This window comes from Gordionus sp. m RMFG-2023, chromosome 1 (genome assembly GCF_954871325.1).
Source record: "Gordionus sp. m RMFG-2023 chromosome 1, tfGorSpeb1-WG-v2, whole genome shotgun sequence".
Classification (NCBI taxonomy): Eukaryota; Metazoa; Nematomorpha; class Gordioida; order Chordodea; family Parachordodidae; genus Gordionus; species Gordionus sp. m RMFG-2023.
Window position 1 is genome coordinate 68742613 of NC_088775.1, and position 20952 is coordinate 68763564.

The following is a 20952-nucleotide window of genomic DNA, read 5'->3' on the forward strand; positions in this document are numbered from 1 at the left end:
TTACAGGTACATTTGTAAAATCAAATCTACTTACATATTTGTAAAATTGTATCTGTTTACAAGTACATTTGTAAAATTGTATCTGTTTACAAGTACATTTGTAAAATTGTATCTGTTTACGGATACATTTGTAAAATTGTATCTCTATCTAAAGTAGATATCGTTTCCTTTAAAGAAATTGTAATATAATGTAATAAATGTGTAATGTAATTTTTACGACTCATATATATTATCATTTTAAAAAAACCGTAATTATTTAGGATGTCACCGGAAGTCATAGCATGCGATGAAAACCCTGATGCTACATATGACACTAGAGTAATTTTCATTATAAACATAATGTAGAAAATTTAAAAGTTTAAGTCACTTTTGTGTATAAATTTTACCTTTAAACTATTAGAAATTAAATTAGTGTCTGCTACTTGTGTACATTTTTTTATTATTCGGTATTTAATTTTCAACAAGAAGCTCTAAAATGAAGATATTTGTTTTAGTTTACTCTTTTTTAAAAAAAATTTAAATTATTCATAATACATTTTTATAAACATAAATATATTTAGAGTGACATATGGTCGGTTGGGATAACCTGCATTGAAATGGCCGAGTCAAAACCACGTAAAAATATTTTTACTCTTTTATATCCAACATTTTCTAATGAAAAGGTGTGTCCTGCTTAAGTCATTAAACTTTAAACGCACGCTAGGCATGGGGGAAGGGGGTGGGATAGAGGTTCAACTCCCCCATTAAAAAAGGAAATTTTTTTAAAAAAAGTTTTGTTTTAATTTACTAAATTGATTATTAAATGCTTAAAATTTTAAAAAGACCTATATTATGTTTTTAATTTATAAATAATAATTTTGATCTACAATATTTGATTATTTTTATATATTTTAAATAAATTTTAAATTAGCTTGCAAAACACTTGTCTAGTTTGTCATATTCCTTTTTGAAAAAAATCTACTTTGTCAATTCCATTATGAAGAAACGATCATTAATTTATTTTTAATTCAACAAATGTTAAGCACAGATATGTCACAAGTCTATTTGACTACCTTTTTATGCCGCTATTAAATATAAAAAGTATCTAAGTTACAACCACATCAAGTCTCATATTTTAGATGATAGAATTTTTTATAATGAATATAATAGTAAAACTTATTTTAGATATTTGGTTTATTTAATTTTTTAAATAGCTTTTGTTCTTCTAGAATCTTCTTGCTATCTTGTTTTATTAGATAAATTATTTCTATATTTATTAAAGAAACTGAAAATAAAATAACATCTATGTAGATCATAGAATCACAAGATTCAAAAATATCTTGAATCGGAGAAAGAAACATCTTAATGTATTTAGACGAAATTGATTTTTGTAATTTAATATTTGATATTTAAGATTCAGCCTAAGACTTGTCGTAATTTTTATTTCGCTTATAACTGGTTTTTATTTATTAGCAGAAAATAACTGATGGATGAACAAGTAAATACTAATCATGCGTTACATATTGTTCATTGCTTCTATAATTTTCCTTCTAGCATGATCCAATTTCGCAATTTTTTTATTTGCCAAAAATATTTTTCTTTAAACTATCTACCAAACAAGTTGAAGCAGGGGCGTTAACTAGCCTTTACAATCTCAGGGGGCTCAACTAAAAAAGCGCCCCCATATCTCCTATAACAGGCCTTCGGTCCGCTTTTACCCGGCCAAATAAATAAATTATACTTTTTTAATTGAAATTTGAAAGCTCTGAACAATTAATTCTTAGCAACCTACATTGACAAAAGGTCATGAAACTATTATAACGTTGTGTTACCATTTTAGAGAATGTTTTATAGAATGGACTAATAATGAAAAATTAGTATGCCTTACCAAATCTATAATTCTTGAAGAAGAAAATATAAGCGACTAGTCCAAATTATAAAAATATCTCTTAGATGTTATGGAAGCTAGATAAGTAATCGAGAAAATTATTGTGAGATGTTAAATTTCTAAAAGATTATTTTCCATTTTTAGATATATACATGACTAGACAGTTGACCATTGTTGCTCATCTAAATTATGCAATCAAAAGCTCTCAGCAGCATGAGTAATAATCTTAAATTACATAGCCGCACTAATAATAGATGCTGGTTAATTTGCAGTTATAACCATGACACTCACATGTAAACTCATATTAGTGTTTATTATGTTAGATAAATTGCTAAAATAAAACACTAAAAATCTTTAAAAGATATAATTATGCACATATATCGAAGCCATGAGTTATTTACACGGTAAGGATGTATTGTTAGAAATGAATAATTTAGTAACTAGAAAATAAGGACCAGAGTGATACGATGAAAGCAATTAAGATTTTATATACTATTGTCGCACCACCTCTAGTTGGTATATTATGTCTTAAAATAATAGTAGTTGTAATAATATCAAATATATTCGCATTATAATAACTCAAATATTAATTTTGTTAATTTTCAATTAATAAATGATTATATTTATTAAATTAGTATAAAATAATTTAACTAATAAAAAACAATAAAGCTTCTACTTTTAATGCTAAATAATATTTAGACATTGTGAATGATATTAATATTCCATTTTTAACACAGATTGATTGCAAGCTGACATAGGGAAAATATAATTTATATGTATTAAATCTAATCTAATAATTAAAATAGCACTCATTTATTAAAAATTAGATAGTTTTATTAATTTTTAAATAATAAAATTAAATCTATATATTATATAATAGAATTATAAAAGAAATCGTTTAGGGGGCAATCAAAAAAAATTATTTTTAGTTTAAGGGGATATTGAGGAGCCATTAAAAAAATTGTTTCAAGGAGCTATTCAAACTTTTCAGGGAGCGCGACCTCTCCTAGTGACGCTACTGGGTTGAAGCAGGAAAGAAGTATGAAATACGTACCAATTATTGACATACATTTCCGAAATAATGCTTCGAGATGTTTAGCTAACTTTACGCTTAAGACCTGATATCATAGTTAGTTTTAGGTTCATAATTCGGTTACTTGGCTGGCGAAATTGATTAAAGAATTAATAAGGCACTAAATATTAACGCAAACCAGATAGTTAGAACTTCCCCGTTATGGCATGATGCTAATTGACATTTTTTTACTAATAATGCCTTAATTAATGGGTTAGTATAAGTTTAGAATTAGTGTTTCCAAAAGTTTTATTCACTCGCTTTGAACATGACGTCATAGTTTTCATTTTGTTTATAACTCAGTTTCTTTTCGTGTTTCTCATATTTAAGTGAGGAATTGAATAGTCAGGCATTATATTAGAGCAAGCCAGATATATAGTTTTTCATTTTAGCACGATTTCTATTTTGGCAATTTTCATTATACTGTCCACCAAACGAATTAAATTAATATACAATTATGATCTAAACATTAATATATTTACTAAATAAATGCTTTTAGTCAGGTTTTAATCTTAATGGCGAAAATCTTGTTACTAATAATTTTTTCCTTTATACTGGTATACTGGTTAAATTCAAACACTAATAAGTATAAAACATTGCCATATTTTAGAAATAGGGTTTGTTCAGCCATTTTTAACGGTGATTATATAAAGACCTCGAAAAATCAAAAATATATAAGAATTTTTTATAGTAAGAACCCGACCGAAGGCAGCAAAAAGAGGTGTGGCTCCAAAAAAAATTTAACCCCCCCCCCCCTCCATTGGTAAATTTTAGCTACGCCACTGAATAACGTTAAATAATTTCCGTTTAACGTAAAATAATAGTATGGGTAGTATAATTACAAATACAAGTTTTAAAACCAATCCCTCATGATTATGATTAATAAAACCAGTTTTGTTATTGCCCAAATTTTCTAAACCAATTCTTCTAAATAATGTATCTACATTCAATTTTATTAGAATTTGAATGAATTTTATATATTTTTTCTAAATTAGCTTTATGCGAGATGCATCCGATGAGGGCTTTATTCTTGATACCAAGAAATCCATCACCTCGTTTAAAATCACGGAAATGGTAAATATATTTATTCCCATAAACTACCATTCTTAATAATAACCGAACATTTTTAATAAAGATTATACTGATTTTTTTTAAAAAAAATTCAATCTGTTATTTGATTAAAAATTTTGAATTAAATTATGTAGTTCATTTTTTAAAATATCAAATTCAGGTCCAAAAAGTTTCTAAATTTTGTTGACACTTGTTTGGCAAAAGATTTTAGAAATCGACCTTTTACCGAGGCCCTTTTAAAACATCCCTTCATTCGAGACTTGGCCAACGTTGAAAAACAGATCAAAATTCAGTTGAGAGAACATATAGATAGAACCAGGAAAAGAAAAGGTAATTAAAAAATAGTTGATAAAAAGCAAAACAACAAAAGAAAATAATAAGATTAGTTTAAAAAAACCAACCCAAGAATAATTTACTTAAAAGACAAGATAAAATTCAGCTTGGGGGACAGATTTACATATAACAAAGAAGGGTATATATATTTGGCACAATGGAAGGAAATATCATTTTTTTACAGATTTTTCGAAAATACCTTTATTTAAAATTTCACATTTTATGATTTATAATGTCACTTAATACATTTCCAATGCATAAAATATCTTGTTAAAATTTAAAATACCATCATTAAGTACTTTTTGTATATTAAATGATTATATATATTTATACAGAAGAGCAAAGGGAGACCGAATACGAATATAGCGGGGGCGAAGAAAATAGCGAGTTACCTCCTGTTATCATAGAACCAGTCAAGCCTAATAATCATGTTAATAACTTACACAACCATTTTATCGAGAATAGGAAAAAGGCCATTTTGGAAGTGGACGAACCAGGGGAAGAACTCGCCGACGAGTACGAAGACCTGACTCCTTTAATAAAAGCAGGTGCTAGGTCAGGTGTTTTGAACATGGGTAGGTCAGGACCTTTCAAAAAATCAAGGTCGGATTTGGCAGAAAAATATTACGATAAGAAAAACGACAAACCCAAATGGTAAATTTGTTTAAATTTATTTAGGGTTTTTTTAAGTAAATCAGGGCTTTTTTATTGAGGTTTTTATAATAATTGAATATTTGATCTACCTTCTGTCTGGTGAGTTTTTTTAATGGTTAATGTTATGGTTTTAAGGTGATTCGATATTTTGAAGTCTTTAGGGGTCATTTTTATTCAGGCAAAAAATATTTATTGAAATTTTTCTTCGATTTTTATAGTGATATAAGTTTCCCGGGAAACTATATTTCGTAGAAAATAGGGAAAAAACGGGAAACTAACTTTTTTATATTTACAGGTCAAAATTGATTTTTTTTTTCATGCTTTAGAAAATATATAAATTATAAACATTATAATTAAACAAATATGATTTAATTTCAACACTATAAACAATATTTAAACAAATATGATTTAATTTTGAGTAATTTGTTAGTTATCTTCGTTTGAAGAAAAATATGATTCCAACTCTAAATTCTAGAATCCAGCAATTTGTCATTTGCAGAAATTCTTTTCCCATAAAATGGAGATTGACTCTTATAAAAACTAATTTTCGGACCTTATCATTTTTTATCCTATTTTTCTAGTTTCGAATGAATATTTCCAAAGGAGGACCATATTCTTTCGGACGCTGCACTTGTCGGTGGCACTGATAAAATCCGTATGGCTAGAGTCGATATATATTGATTGGATTGCAACATAAACCTATTAAAATATTGAATAACACAATTTTAAGATTAGAAAAAGTATTAGATTATTGAAGATTTTTTTAAAATCGAGTAATAATTTTTTAAAAGTTATTATATCATCATATGATATTTCATCTAATGTCTTCGGTAAACACAAAGTAAATAATTTTGAATAAAATCCAATATTTGCTAATAAAAACGATTTTTGTCTTCTATTTTGGCAATTTTAAAAATGAATTCCATCTTTTATAAATAAACTTCCATCTCGCACTCCTTTATATTAAATTTCTCCATTTGAAACTGCGCCCAATTTATTATATTTTTAACTGCTTTAATATATTTTGTACCACAGTTTATATATTTTTACAAAATCAATCTATAAATACACCAATTAATCATCATACACAATTAACAATATATTCGAATACAATTAAAACTGCCTTTAAGCTTAGTTGTTTCTATTTCACCAATGATCGGTCATTGCCCTCTACATCAAATATTCATCCCATGTACACACTATTACCTTCCAGTTCTCAACTTATAATACCTAATATCATTACGGAAGACATATTACCTTCTATCTCAATCTCCCTTCTTCATACCTTCAATTACCATCAACCCTCTAACTAACACATCTTCCAAACTTAAATATAAATAGATTGTTACCACCAACTAAAGGGGAATTAATTAATATTATAAATAAACTAAAAAACCATAAAGCATGTGGTCATGATGGTATCCACAGTGAATTTCTTAAAACAGATCCTCCACTTTGTGCTGAAATTTTTATTCTAATTATGACAAGAGTTTCGCATGAGGGAACATATCCGTCCGATTGGCTCACAGCAATTTTAATTAATATCCCTAAAATAAAAAATCCAAAATATCTTAAAAACTGGAGAGGTATATTACTAAATTCAGTGGTAAATAAAGTTTTTGCTCATATTATTTTAAATAGATTGAAACTTATTATTGAACCTAATTGCGTAGACACACTAGTCTCATTTAAAAAAGGTCATAACGATCTCGAGGCCATTATAGCTCTACTAATTCAAATTGAAAGATAAAATTAGGAAGAATCAACCTTTTTATTGTAGCTTTGGACTTTAAAAGAACATTTGATTCTATAATTCATTCGAGATTATGGACAGCTTTAGAGGAGATAGGAACTCCTACTCATTTGCGAAAACTCATAATTAATTTATACCATAATTTATTTTATCCAAATTATTCACGTTAATCCTAAATCTCATAAAATTCCGGTCAATATTTCAAAAACAAAACAATTAGAATTTATGATATGAATCACGAGGAAAAAATGTTTTTATAAAATATAATAAAAATCGTATTTATTTTATCATAAGACCATTTTTAAAATTGGGAAAATGTTTATATTATAAAAATCATGTTTATTTAAGCAAAAAACATATTATAAATATTGGGGAAACTATAGGGGAAATTTCCAATGTTTTACATCCTTAGATTTTTTACCCTGTTATACGTGTAATTTTATATTTTTAAAAAAATAATTTCAATCCTCGATACCATATATAATTTTAGCCACCCAGTTCCCCAACAACAAATGGTCCCATTAGCTCCTCATCAAAAGGTTAATTTAGTCCCTTCCCCTCATCGGCACCTTCCCAGTCACAAGCTCTTGCTCTCGGATTCTCTCTACGATTCTACCAATAACATCCTTAATAACATCAACAATCTCCATTTCAACCAAAAAGTCAACCCTAATCATGAACCTGTAAAAAGCTCTCAACCTACTGCTAGCGCCAAAAATCAATTGCAACGTTTAAATAATGGAAAAGTTGTCCCAAACAATGTTCATAGGGCTTTATCCAAACCTGGTAATAACTTAAATATTAACCATATTCCGGCCCGAAACGTTGGAGCCAGCCAACTTATAGGTAAATATCGAACCAATAGTTTAGTTTGATAATATGATATGATTTTAAAAGAAATGTAGGTTTATTTAAATTTGCTCTTTTGAATTCATTCATATAACACATTCTTTTTGTGGATAAATAAATGTTTTAAAGTCAAGATAAATTTTCCCTATTGCTTTTCCATGAAACAGATGCGTAACCCAAAAATATTGGGGTTCCTCACCATAAAATATAAATTCTATAGGCCCTTATCTGTAAAAATTTGGCTTAGGCCAATCCTCGCCCCGAGGGTTGCGAAAACTAATTTTTATATAAAAAAAATACTGTATAGCTGTTAACAATACCCCATTACACGCTCAAAAAAATAACGTAAACAATTTAATTCGTAATTCTCTTGTGGATGCAAACATGCCAAACGATTTTATACTGAAGGCCGATATTAAATCGAATGGAAAATTTTTTATCAATCAACCGTCATCTGTTATTCATTCTAAATCGGAGGTATAGCAATTTCATATATTATAGTATTTTGATTTTACCTTGTGAAGTATCATTTCAAACTTGTAAAGTTTCACTTCAAGATTGGGATGATACTTTACTACGGAAAATGCTATAAATTAATCAAAAAAAAAGATTTTTACAATTTAAGATTTTTACAATTTTCCTCATTATTTTATTTGAGATTTTACCAGAGCTTTATGACATTTGTCCGGGATCACCATGATAAATAATCCGGTTTACCTTCATATTCGATTCATCCAACTTCCGTGATCTTTCTTTCTTTAATCACCCCCCCCCCCCAGGTTTAAGCCCGATTCTTTTCATTTTGTAACCACCTCACCCCATATCTTTTATAATCTCTCCCTGAAAACTATTTTCCTAATGATTCCAGACACTTTCTATACTTTAATTTATTAGGATTTGGACAGGCTAGCCGCCCACCTGAGCCGTTTGGGTAGTATAAGCACGGCTCAGCTAGTATCCGAAAACAACGCTTTTTCTGTCCGGACTTCCGTCTTCAATAATAATAATAACGTCAAAACATCGAAACAACAAACATTCGATAACGTGCCTACCATCAATAACGAAGATTTCAATACGCTTTCCAAACTAGATAACGAGAATCATAATAAAGTCAATAAAATTAATAACAATAATATCAAAGCCTTATCACCGACCCGCTCGTGCTCGCCTAGCAGCTCGACCATGTCAAATTCTTCATCATCTTCCAAATCTAGCCATAGCTCTTCTTCTTCTAATAATTCTTCTAACCACTCTGACAAAAATTCTTCCACGTGTTCCGATTCCGCTTGCAGGGCTGACCTGCGCAGTTCAGATGAAGACGCTTTAGACGAAGAAAATAGCGATCAAAAAGCCCTGAAAATTATTGAAAAGGCCAATATCGATTATCCTAATAATAATAATAAGACTCATAATGGTAAACACAAGAAATCCGATCATAAAAATAAGCATCGCAGGAGACGTACAAAGACTAGTAATAACAATGAACTCAACGTGGATGTCAAAGATAGCGTTAAAAATGTGAAAGACAGAAAATCGGCTAAAGTTAAGGAAAAAATTTTGGAAGATATCGGGGAAGGAGAAGATTTGATGGGCGAAGAAATCGCATCCGAACCGGGAACCGTAAATGATAATCGTTTTGGAAAACCTGGTATTTTATATTTCTTTATTTTAAAAAAAAATCTGTCTAAACGAATGATCTAACTAATAATTAATATTGCGTGGTGATTTTTTAAAAATATTTTAGTTCAACATTATACCAAAATATATTTTAAATTTAAAGGAGTCTGATCATTTCGATTGCCTTATTTTTTTAAGTATTATTGTAAAGGCACAGTTTGTTTAATTGATTTTTAAATTTGTGATAACTTCAGCTTCCAACATAATAGGAGCCCAAACCTCCTTTATCGTGAGCAGCCCCTGCAGCCCTCCGAATGACCAAGATTATGACGCCGATTCCGATACGCGCATATTGGACGCCAAAAAGCATTTAGATCGCATTTTACATTATAATAACAATAATAATTCCAACAACATTATCTTCAATGATGGCCAATTTAACGCCAAAACTCGTAGTAATGATACAAAAGACATATTAGTGGAAGACGAAGAAGAGGAGGACGAGTACGGATTTAGGATTATTGGAGGAGCAAAGGAATCGAAAGATTTAGATCCGCCTATAGTTACATCTTTTTTGATATATTGTTATGGTATATAAAGCTCAGATTAATCTTAGTTAGAAGAAGATAAGGATAGATGGGACTTCTTCATAGATTTATATTTATGTTAAATAATTTAGAATACTGAACAGAAAATTTTAAAAGATTTTTACTAATTAAGTTATCAATTTAATTGACCTCGCAAAAAAAATACTTAAAAAATTTGTATATTATTACTAAACAATTATGTAAAGCCTCGCTTTTTCATAACCTCAATCTCGTCAACATTGAGCAAATTTTTGCCCCACAAATTTTTAGTATCAATTTAGAATAATTATTTTACGACGATATTTTGTCTTTCTGCTGTGGAATGATATCTATTTTTTAGATGTTTTTTCTATGTATGTTGGTAATCTTTTTACATAGTTACATATATTTTTAAGCCTGAAGCTATTATCAAATTGTTCATTTTTTTCGATTTGATTGTCACTTTAACCTTAGTGAGTTTCAATGATAGCTTATGGCATGAAGGATAAATTCACAAGTTACTTAATTTACATAATTAAATTGTAATGAAATTAATTTATTCAAAATAAAGTTATTTGGCTTATTTTATATATTTATTGCGTATTATGTATATTTACCGTAATTAATTGTTACATTTATACATGTAATGCATGAAAGTTTGTGCCTTTAATAAAACTTTTTATAGTTAATTAAAATATTTTATAACCTTTCGGTCAACCCTTTTCAAATAGAATTACACATCGGATGTTTATGTAAGGGTGACGTATATTTTAGTATAAGAATGCTAGATGCCCCAATATTATTCCATAAGATTTGGAAGTAAGGGCGATTAATTTTACGTTATTTTTTACCCTCCTTCCTTGTATAGTTTCGAATCACTGAGATAAAAAATCTTTGTCCCATCGCACCATAATAACATTTTTCAATTTAGAAACGGTCGGCTGAAAATCGCATTTTTTGATTATTATGAGTTTTTCATTCAAAATTAATACCTTTCAATAGGAATTGTTTTTTTTTTAATAATAGTTGGAAAATCCAATAGTATTTACATTTAGAGCTCTTTTAGAAAGTATTTTAATTTCGATGAAAAGCCTAAAAAAATTGTTCATAATACGCACTTTGAATGATTTAAATTTAGCAATCTCAAGCAAGTAATGCCAAATCACAAATCCCTCCCGTACAATCATCTGCCCCTATGCGTCCTAGTAATGAAGGAACGCTTATTAATCGCAGCAAAAGAAACTCTTCTACGTCAAACCTTCAAAATCTGATTGCTTCTACTCCTTTGTAAGATAAACATAAATATGGAGAGGGGGCAAGGTTAATACTTTTTTTTCAGTATTCGTTAAAGGGGCAAGTATATTTTATAATCCTCAATCTGACTATTGTTGCCGCACTCTTAGTTAAAGCTCCATACCGAAATATTATTTTTATGATGCATGCACAAATTTTTTTTAAATTACAAATCTAATTATACCACATATATAATGGGCAATTCAACGTCAAATCGATCACGATTCGTTCGACCCCTTTTAAAATTGTTAAAAATATCTGGAATTATTTGGATAGGTAAAAAATAAGAAAGTGGTTTATTTTAGCTTGCTAGCACGCCTGGTTCTCGAGATGTAGGGGCTCATAGGTAAAAAAGGAGCCACTTTGGAATCTATAAAATTTTTTAAATGCTTATATCTCAACAACTATTTATAGTAAAAAAATATATAATATATCATATTGTAGATTATAAAATCTTTAAAGGGCTATCAAAAAAATATAAATTGGCGCCAATTTGAGTCTTTAACTTTCGGTTTACATATATTTCTTTACTTGTATTTTTATGCAAAAAAGGGAGTTTATTTCGAAATTTTTTTTTGCTTTTTATTTGGACACGTTAATATATATACGATGTCAAAACTTTGGCGACGCTCGACTCTTCCAAAATATACATTTTTACCAAAAATTAAAGAAAAAAATAGAAAATATTATTCTTAAGGAAAATGAAAATATTGATACGTTTATAAAAAAATATGATAAATTATTTTCCCCCTTTAAACGGATTTAAAGAATTTTGAAATTTAACATTATATTGAAGTATTGGCATCATGCATTTCCATTAGAAAAAAATAGTCAGAAAATTGTTGAATAAAATACATATATATTAATCATGATCTATGATATTTTGTCAAAATTGCTAAATAAGAAACCGGTGATAATATGTATTGTAAACATTTACATATATTATTTTTGCATGGTCGATCGATATCAATATTTTAGTCGAAAAGAGAGCCTGGCAAATTTTTTTAAAAATATTTCGGGCCGGGCCGGAAAAATTTATCCGAGCTGGGCTTGAAAAATTAGTGTCGATGCAAATTACTAAATAACACTATGTTGAGATTAGAGTTAACAATTATTTTTTACATTAAAACTTGGATATACAATTAAATCAAGTATTGTCTAATATAAGTATAATTATGTGCAATTTGTTGGTTTTAAAAAATTCAATTTTATACTTATCTATGCCTTTATATTAAGTATTTTAATCAAATTTAATATATGAAAGAAATCTTATTATTATTGATATAAATTAGTGATTATTTTAAAAAAAGCCTTGATGATTTTAATCAAATTGATTTTAATTAGCCAACCCTATATTGGAGATTCCTAGCCATGGTTTCGAACCCTTAAGTATAGCGGTTCGGTTCGGTTTTTAGTTTAAAATTTTATAAAGGATTTGTTCTATTTTGGTTTTATTTTAAAAAATTTATATCGGATCGGTTCATAATTTATAACGGTTCTTTTCGGTTTGTTACGGTTTTTATAAATTTGATTTAAAAAAAATAAATCATAAACCATAGATATTAATCTTGTAAAATCTTTTTAATTTATATTTTTATAATTTCTTATTTAATTCAACCATGATAATCTAATAGATATTTTTTAAACTTAGTAAATATAAATTAGACAAATAATTTTTTTTTTATTTCATAAACAAATAAGACAAAAACAAACATGCAAATACAATGAGGAATAAAATAACGCATAAATATAATGAAATTTTTACTATTTATGTTTAAAAAGAGAATTATAACGGATAACTAAAATATTTTCTAATATTTCATGATTTAATTTTCTGCCAAGTAAGGCTAGAAAATGCTGTTTCTACGGATACCTGACTCATACCGCAAATATAGCTAACTTATAAAGTTCTGGCATACTAGATTTTACATTTTCCCAATAATTTAAAAGATTAGTATCTTTTTCTAATCTCTATATTATCGAATGACCAAATTATATATTCTATTTCTATACATTTATTATAATTTACTCCCTGAGAATTATTCTTGTTAAGGCTTTCAAGCGACTTTAATAAATCTTCAAAATCATCATCTTAATTATATTTCGAATGTGAATACGTCAGCATAGTATCTAGAATTTCAATATTCTGATTGTTTAAATTTTGTACAAGTTCCAAGTTTAAAAAAAAAGTTTTTTGGCGATATCTTTTATTTCAAATGTTAAAAACAGTACTTGATTTTTATTAGATATTAGTTATTAATGATAGAATCATTTGATTTTTCCCTAAATTATTAGTAAGTATTATTATAAAAGCTAATTAATAACTAATATATATATAAGAATAAACTTGTTAATTTAACCAAGAATAGTTTTTAGTGATTTTAAGATTATATCTTATCTAATTTACTGGTAATTTGCCTAACCTCTATTAAATTGAGTATTTAAAGTAAAAACAACAAACTTGGTATTGATTGAGATATATGGATAATTTAAAAAAAATTTAATTTGAAAAGAAATCACGAATTTAAAAATTACCCCCAAGGAAAATTAAAATTTCAAATATAGGTTAATAATTTAAAATTAATTATTTTAAAAACCCTTTTGAACCAGTTTAAAATATTTATAACAGTTCGGTTCGCTCTTTTTATATTTTCTTTATAACGGTTCGGTTACAATTACGGTTTAGAAAATTATAATATTTCATTCCGGTTTGGCGGTTCGGTTTGAAACCCTGTTCCTAGCCAACATTAGGTCTTTACACGTATCTAGCCTGCATCATACCTTGGCCTTGTATTTCTCTTAATTTAATTAAATAAAAAAAATTTAATAGGAACTCGAGTGTGCTGTAATAATAGTCCTTCAACCCCACCTTTCATTTACTAGATAACAACTGTTTTATAAAATTTTTACCATATCTAATCTATTTAAAATGATGATTTTTTTTCCTTAATTTTTCAATTCTTTTTTATAATTTACCAGTTTGTATATATATATACATATATATAAAGACTTAACTTTACCCCTAATTCATCTATCCCCAACGGCATTTCAAGTCCTAACACTAGTTCTGTTTCTATCACCAAACCCAAGAACGTTCCATCATCCTTTTTCAACCAACAAAAACGACAAAAATCTTTCATTTCATTCGGATTCGGTCTTCACAATAACAATAACCAACAAACAAATTGTGGTAACGGTAATCTTGCAAACGGAAATAAAAAATGCTTTAATACGCCATTTTCTGCTATCCAGGGATCTAAGAGGTTACATGTTTGGCTTATTTTAATTATCTTTTCTTTTTTTAAATCTTGAGATTAAACTGCTCTATTTGTTTTGATTTTCCCAGCCCAGTATTACTGATACAATTTAAAAAAATTATTTATTTTTTTCACCCTAATTCTTAGATACTCCCGGGTAAATGTTAATGTCTCACCCAATCCCAACCACGATTGTAATAATCACGATGATACGGACCCTTCTTCACCCCCTCAACAAATTCACAATGCATCATCCAATATATCCCACAACCGTAACACTGGTAAAGAGAAATTGAACACCGGGCCAGAAATCCGAAAATATAAAAAGAGATTTGCCTCTGATGTTCTGTGCGCCGCTCTTTGGGGCGTCAATTTGCTGATAGGAACCGATACTGGATTGGTGCTACTCGATAGGAGTGGGCAGGGCAAAGGTTTAGTTTTTTTAAAAAAAAATAACTTTCGTTTTTATTATAATATAGTATTTTCGAGCATTAGAACAATATTCCTTTGGTAAAATATCATTAATTTATTATTATTAAAATCTACCCTTGATTATTATAAGGTTTTAACTCCATTTTGATTAATTTTACAGTGGAAAATTTTTTTGAACTCCATACCCACGGTTAACACTGCAATAAATATTAATACATAAATAATATTAAAAATCTAATGGTTTTTTAAAAGGAACTCCTACTTACGATTTAAGTTTTTTTTTGCCCTAAGTAAATTTTGAAAAGATTTTGAGAAACGATCAAGTAGATGTAATCCTAAGACTCTGGGTACCCCTTGATTCCAAAGAATGAAGTACACACCATCATGTCTAGTTTTATTATCAGGGCTGAGGCGAAGCAAATATTAATAGTGTCCTAGTTTTATAATAAAATTGACGGCATAGTATATAAGTAGTTGACTCTTGAAAGGCGATAGTCAAGGAGGTGAACAAAGGGTCGGTGGGAGTCACGATGTTACTTATATTCATTTTATTCTATGTAATCTTTTATACCAGTTTAATTTTATATTACGTGAATTTGTTGACAATTTTTAATGAGTAAAATTTAACTAATTTTTTTTTATAGTTTATAAAAATTATTTCATATAAAATTAAGATGTTAATTATATTTATTATTAGACTTATCTAAGTGATTTTCACTTCATCATTTTAGCTAGGAAATGACAAAATGGTCCTCAGTACTCCTAAAATACTTTCTATTTGAATTTTTAGATTTTTTAAATTTCATTCTCGAAAGAAATTTATTTTTTGATAATCGATTAACGGGAATGAGAATAAAATATATTTTTATTCAATTTATTATTGCGCCTTATTTTTTTTAAAAAAATAGTTTATCACTTGATATCGCGTCGGCGTATGCAACAAATAGAAGTTTTGGAGGGTCAAAATATTTTAATCACATTATCAGGAAAGAAGAACAGAATCCGTGTTTATTATTTATCTTGGTTGAGAGGGAAGATATTGCGAACTGAAGGGGTAAATTACTACTTTCTTTTAAAAATATCATATAACATTTTCGCATTGAGATAATATTAACAAATAATAGTTATACATAGATAACTCAAAAATATAAATGGTTCTAAGGGAATGGAATACTTATATTTCAGTAACCATAATTAATTTTATATGTAATCTAAAATGCCATTTTGTTTCCAATTAATTTGTTACCTTTTTTTGAATAACATTAAAAGATTTTGTTAATATAATATCTTACCTACCAAGGTATTATTTAAATATAAATTAAAAATTAGTTAATCCCTTGAAAATATATAATTTAATAATCTTAAAGGATAAAAAAATAAGAAATATTTAAAATGGTTTGCAAGATATTTTAATTTTTAACCTGAAATTTATTCAATAATTTTCATTCGGGCTGGACTGGGTTTATTTTCCTAATGCTTTTATAAATCTCGTTTTAAGAAGAAAAAGCCAAAATTTCTTTTTCCTTATATACATCTATAAAATTTTTTATTCAAATTTTTTTGAATCGGAGTGTAATTCGAATCTTTTCTATTTATAAAAACAATAACTTCACACCGAATGGGACTGGCTTGATTGGTTAAAAAAAATTAGCATTTTTTGGCCTATTTATTAAGAAAACCTTAAAACTGCCATGTTTTGAAGTAATATGCTTATATGAATAGATTAAAGAAGGCTTATTAATAATTACTTGTTTTAAAAAAGAAAATTGTGCACGAAAATAACTTTTTTAAAAAATTATCAAAACCAGGTGGAAAAGAAAAATGGTTGGATTAACGTGGGCGAATTGCAAGCCGTTGTTCATTTCAAAATAGGTTTAACAAAAAAAAATTATTTAAAAACTTAGTTTTCTTAAATATTCTGGCTTTTTTAATATTAAAATGTTACTCAAAATTTACTTTAAAAAACTCATTTTAGTAAAATTCGAGCGGATAAAATTTATGGTGCTGGCCTTAAAGAATTGCGTGGAAATATACGCTTGGGCTCCCAAACCTTATCACAAATTTATGGCTTTTAAAGTATCACCAATTTTTATATATAATTTAGTATGAAACTGAGTAAAAATATTCGCTACAATTATCGTGTTTATGTATTATTGTTTTTCATTATTTTATACTTTAAAAACTAATTAAATTTTTTTTTACAGCGGTTGGCTTCAGCTATATTTTTAGAAGCTATCAGGAAAAGTGAATTTATATTTTTAAAATTTACTTAATCTATTATCAACTATAAAATACTTAATATAAATCTCTTTAAATAATATTTTATATTGATTTTCAAATGAATTTTTAAGCTATATATTTTTTGTAAAAAAATATTTTTTATCATATCATTAGTCCTTCCCAGATTTGGAACACAAACCACTCCTGGTCGATTTAACCATCGAAGACGAATGCAAACTAAAAGTTATATATGGTTCGGACCGCGGCTTTCACCTGATTGACGTGGATACATGCAAAACATTCGACATTTATATCCCTAATTACGTAAGTATCGTCTGTAAATAAAGGATCAAATCCTGATAGATAATATCAATAATTTTATATTACGTGTATATTTATTTTTACGAAAAAAGGAGAGAGAATGTGAATGTATACAATATTCATTATTTTGATAATTCTTACTTTTAATAACTTGACTTGAATTGATTGACTTAAATGTTATGCCAATGCATCAAACTAATAATTGTGGTGTGATATTTATTATTTTATATCAGGTGCCATTTCCGCTCATACCTCATATCATAGTCATCTTACCTAACAGTGACGGCAAGCATTTACTGCTGTGTTACAATAGTAAATAATTGTTATATTATTTTAAATTATGAATATATTATGATTTGTAAATCATACTGATTTTTTATGTATAGATGAAGGTGTCTATATCGATATTAATGGCAAGCTTACCAAAAATATATCTCTGCAATGGGGAGAATTGCCAAGTTCGATAGGTATAATATGCCTTAAATCTCTATTTGTTATTCAAAATAGTTACAATGTTATTCGAATTTCTTATTTTGATTATTGAATAAAATATAAATAACCCCATTAAAATCAGAGATTTAAAATTAGGACAGGACAATTTGTGAAAAATATTTTTTCAGGCTAGGCTGACCACTTAGTTCTAAGTATTTAAAATTTGATCATTCTAGATATTAAAAGGGAAATCTAAAATGTGAGAAGAGAATAAATGTTTGCCAATCATGTGATTTTTGAACCAGCGGTTTCTTAAGGCCTAACCCAAATTTTTAAAATAAGGCTCAGCTTTGGTCCAGGTCTGCAGTTTTTTGAAAATATTAAAACTTCCAGTAATCTTTTAATTGAATGTTATTGTTACTTTACAGAGATTGTTACCGTGATATATTTCTTATTTAATTTTAAGTTTTATTATATTGTATATATATAGCATTTTGTCATCTAAAATATTATTTTAAAAATGAAGCTTACACCGGATCTAGACAAATTATGGGTTGGGGCAATAAGGCTATCGAAATTCGTGACGTTTATACGGGCCATCTAGATGGCGTTTTTATGCACAAAAAATCTCAAAAATTAAAATTTTTATGTGAACGGAATGATAAGGTATGCTTATATATTTATAAATTATTTATTCTATTATAACATAGTAATTTTAAGTAATGAAATATCAATTTTTATATTACTTATTCTAGTATATTTCGATTTGTGTGGTTTGAAAACCCTAAAAATATAGCTTAAAAATGCAAAACACTTAGATTATCAAGAGTTTTATTGAAACAAGTGAACTATACAAATTTAAGCTTAAATACTTTTATTTTATCATAATTAGAATGTTATGCTAATTTCCATCGAGAGAGTTTGGCAAATAAATGATATTTAACTTTTACGATTGCATTTCACAGGTATTCTTCTCCTCGGCACGACCCAACGGTGGATCGTCGCAGATTTATTTTATGACTTTAAATGTAAACGGTTTATCCAATTGGTAAAAGAAAATGGGAAGTCTTATTATCGAAAATAGTTACTCTTTTTGAGACTTAAATATATTGTATTTAATATTTATTTTTTATAAAATCGCATTTTAAAATATTGCAAACCCGATTCATTTAAATATTATATCCATTAATTATGTGCTTCCTTCTTTTTATATATCTAAACGTTATTTTTAAAAAAATATTTTGTTACATGGCCACGATTATATTATTTATATTTCAATTACAAATTTTTACCTGCCTAAAAATGGCTGAGGACCATTTGCAAACATTTTTTTATAATTATTATCAGACGTTTTTTTAAGATTACAAAATAGTGTTGTTTACCACCCAATCTTATATCATAAAATTTCATACTCAAAAAAAAATTAGGCTGGAAAACCAATTTTAAAAATAAGTTGTACCAAACCAAATTTATTGTAAAATATTAATATTTTTTTTTTAAATTAATGGTAAAGTAAAATTAATTTTTTAACCTTATTAAATTCAAAAAAACCTGCACTTTTTATTTTTTACAACCCTACTCAAAATGCATTTATTAAAATTATCAATGTTTTTTATTTTAATTTTGATTATTTGATACAAAAAACTCATTTTAGATCTAACAGAATCTTCAGAAATAATACTTAACAAATACCTTAAACAATGTACCATATATAATCATAGCATATAGGCACTATTGTTCTGTTTAGGGAGAAATGTTTTATAGGTTTGTCTAATTCTTAATATTCGCAGAATAAAAAAAATCATGGTATTTTAGCAATTATTTACTACTTTTGACTTACCTAATATTTATTATTTTCAAAACAAATAATAAACGCTTAAATAAAATAATTAATAAAAAATCTCTGTATAAATGTCACTTTATATATTTTGCCAAAAAAATAGTTTATTTCTTAATACATTTTATAATATATTTTTTTCGTTATTTATAAAAAAAAAATACCTTTTTATACTATTTTTTTATACAATAAATCATTACTTTGCCATATCTTATAAATTGAGTGATTTTAGTATTCATTTATGTATTACTCCCGATCGATGTTCTACTACAACATGCTTATAACATTTCCGTTAATTGCGTTTTTCCGCTTTAGGCTCGACCCACATTAGACACTATTTCGATTTTCTGAAATCTCGCTCACTGCGATGCGACCTTTAGAGTTTGTCTTAAGTTTCCGGAATTCTTTTATATATAAAATGCTTAACGTTTAAAATTTATAACCTGTCCGAAACCTTATAGGTGGCTTTATAATAGTTTAAATTTGATCTTTTTAGTATATAAAATTTGCCAGTGTGAGAATTGTTATATTTCCAAAAATAATTTTTAATTTTTATTAAAAGAATTCTTATTAGTTCGTTATATACCTTATTTTTAAATATTTTTTTAAAAAAATAGTAATATACTTTTCAAAAATAATTCTCGAGATGTTTATTATCCTTCACCGCTAATAATTTTTCAGATTTGATTAAAACATCGTACTTTTTAACATTCCACTAATAATTAAAAATTGGATCAGGACTAGTAGCTATCTATTTCTTTAAAAAATTCTTGGTTCAGATAGGTGGGCAAAATTTTTCTCGGATCGGGTAGGACCAAATAATGCAGGGCTTTTAGCAGACGTTCTGGATTTAATTATTTGTATTTTAAAATGTATTGTAAATTTTTGATTCAGAATAATCTTTATTTTTTAAAAATTGCTAAACTTTGTTTTGATTATGAAAATTAATTTGTAGCGAAAACCGATTTAAAAAGCGTATTTCTTCAATTGACCAAATTTACTTCATACAAAAATTATGCAAAATTAATTGAAATAGCAAAAACTTTAATTAAAAACCATGTAAAACAATTAACAATTTTATTAATATTGTTGTTATTATATAAAAATACAAATTTAGGATACATCAATAGTAAAAATTTTAATTTTTACTAAATATGATGTATCTTAAGTATATTTTTTAAATAAACAATGTTTTAAATATTTTCTAAGAACCTGAAACGCGATATTTTTTTGAAGCAAAATTAATTATACTGAAATTATTACAAATTAGCTAATGTAATAAGTATAGGTAGGGAAACGACTTAAAAACATGAAACAAATGTAAATCAAAAAGATGAACGGAAAATATTTTCTTATTTTATACATATTTTTCAAAGCA

At 27.2% G+C, this 20952-nt stretch overlaps 1 protein-coding gene across 4 annotated transcripts in view; it reads left to right on the plus strand.

The window, feature by feature from the left end:
* Window positions 1–19622, plus strand: part of LOC135931237 (serine/threonine-protein kinase DDB_G0283821-like) — a 61325-nt gene extending 41703 nt beyond the window's left edge. Inside the window, exons 9-29 of one of the 4 annotated variants that reach the window (XM_065468209.1) lie at window positions 261–318; window positions 561–615; window positions 3935–4013; window positions 4171–4340; window positions 4679–4997; window positions 7241–7596; window positions 7907–8076; window positions 8494–9247; window positions 9486–9778; window positions 10010–10072; window positions 10921–11069; window positions 14084–14338; window positions 14480–14763; window positions 15673–15818; window positions 16573–16636; window positions 16740–16840; window positions 17159–17308; window positions 17539–17617; window positions 17692–17772; window positions 18264–18403; window positions 18703–19622. In XM_065468209.1, the coding sequence (XP_065324281.1) occupies window positions 261–318; window positions 561–615; window positions 3935–4013; window positions 4171–4340; window positions 4679–4997; window positions 7241–7596; window positions 7907–8076; window positions 8494–9247; window positions 9486–9778; window positions 10010–10072; window positions 10921–11069; window positions 14084–14338; window positions 14480–14763; window positions 15673–15818; window positions 16573–16636; window positions 16740–16840; window positions 17159–17308; window positions 17539–17617; window positions 17692–17772; window positions 18264–18403; window positions 18703–18789 (3853 nt within the window). In that variant the 3' untranslated portion in view covers window positions 18790–19622. Of the gene's footprint in view, window positions 1–260; window positions 319–560; window positions 616–3934; window positions 4014–4170; window positions 4341–4678; window positions 4998–7240; window positions 7597–7906; window positions 8077–8493; window positions 9248–9470; window positions 9779–10009; window positions 10073–10920; window positions 11070–14083; window positions 14339–14479; window positions 14764–15672; window positions 15819–16572; window positions 16637–16739; window positions 16841–17158; window positions 17309–17538; window positions 17618–17691; window positions 17773–18263; window positions 18404–18702 lie in introns of all 4 variants that reach the window. The other 3 variants (XM_065468210.1, XM_065468208.1, XM_065468211.1) reach the window with 3 other exon arrangements.
* Window positions 19623–20952: the final 1330 nt, after the last annotated feature.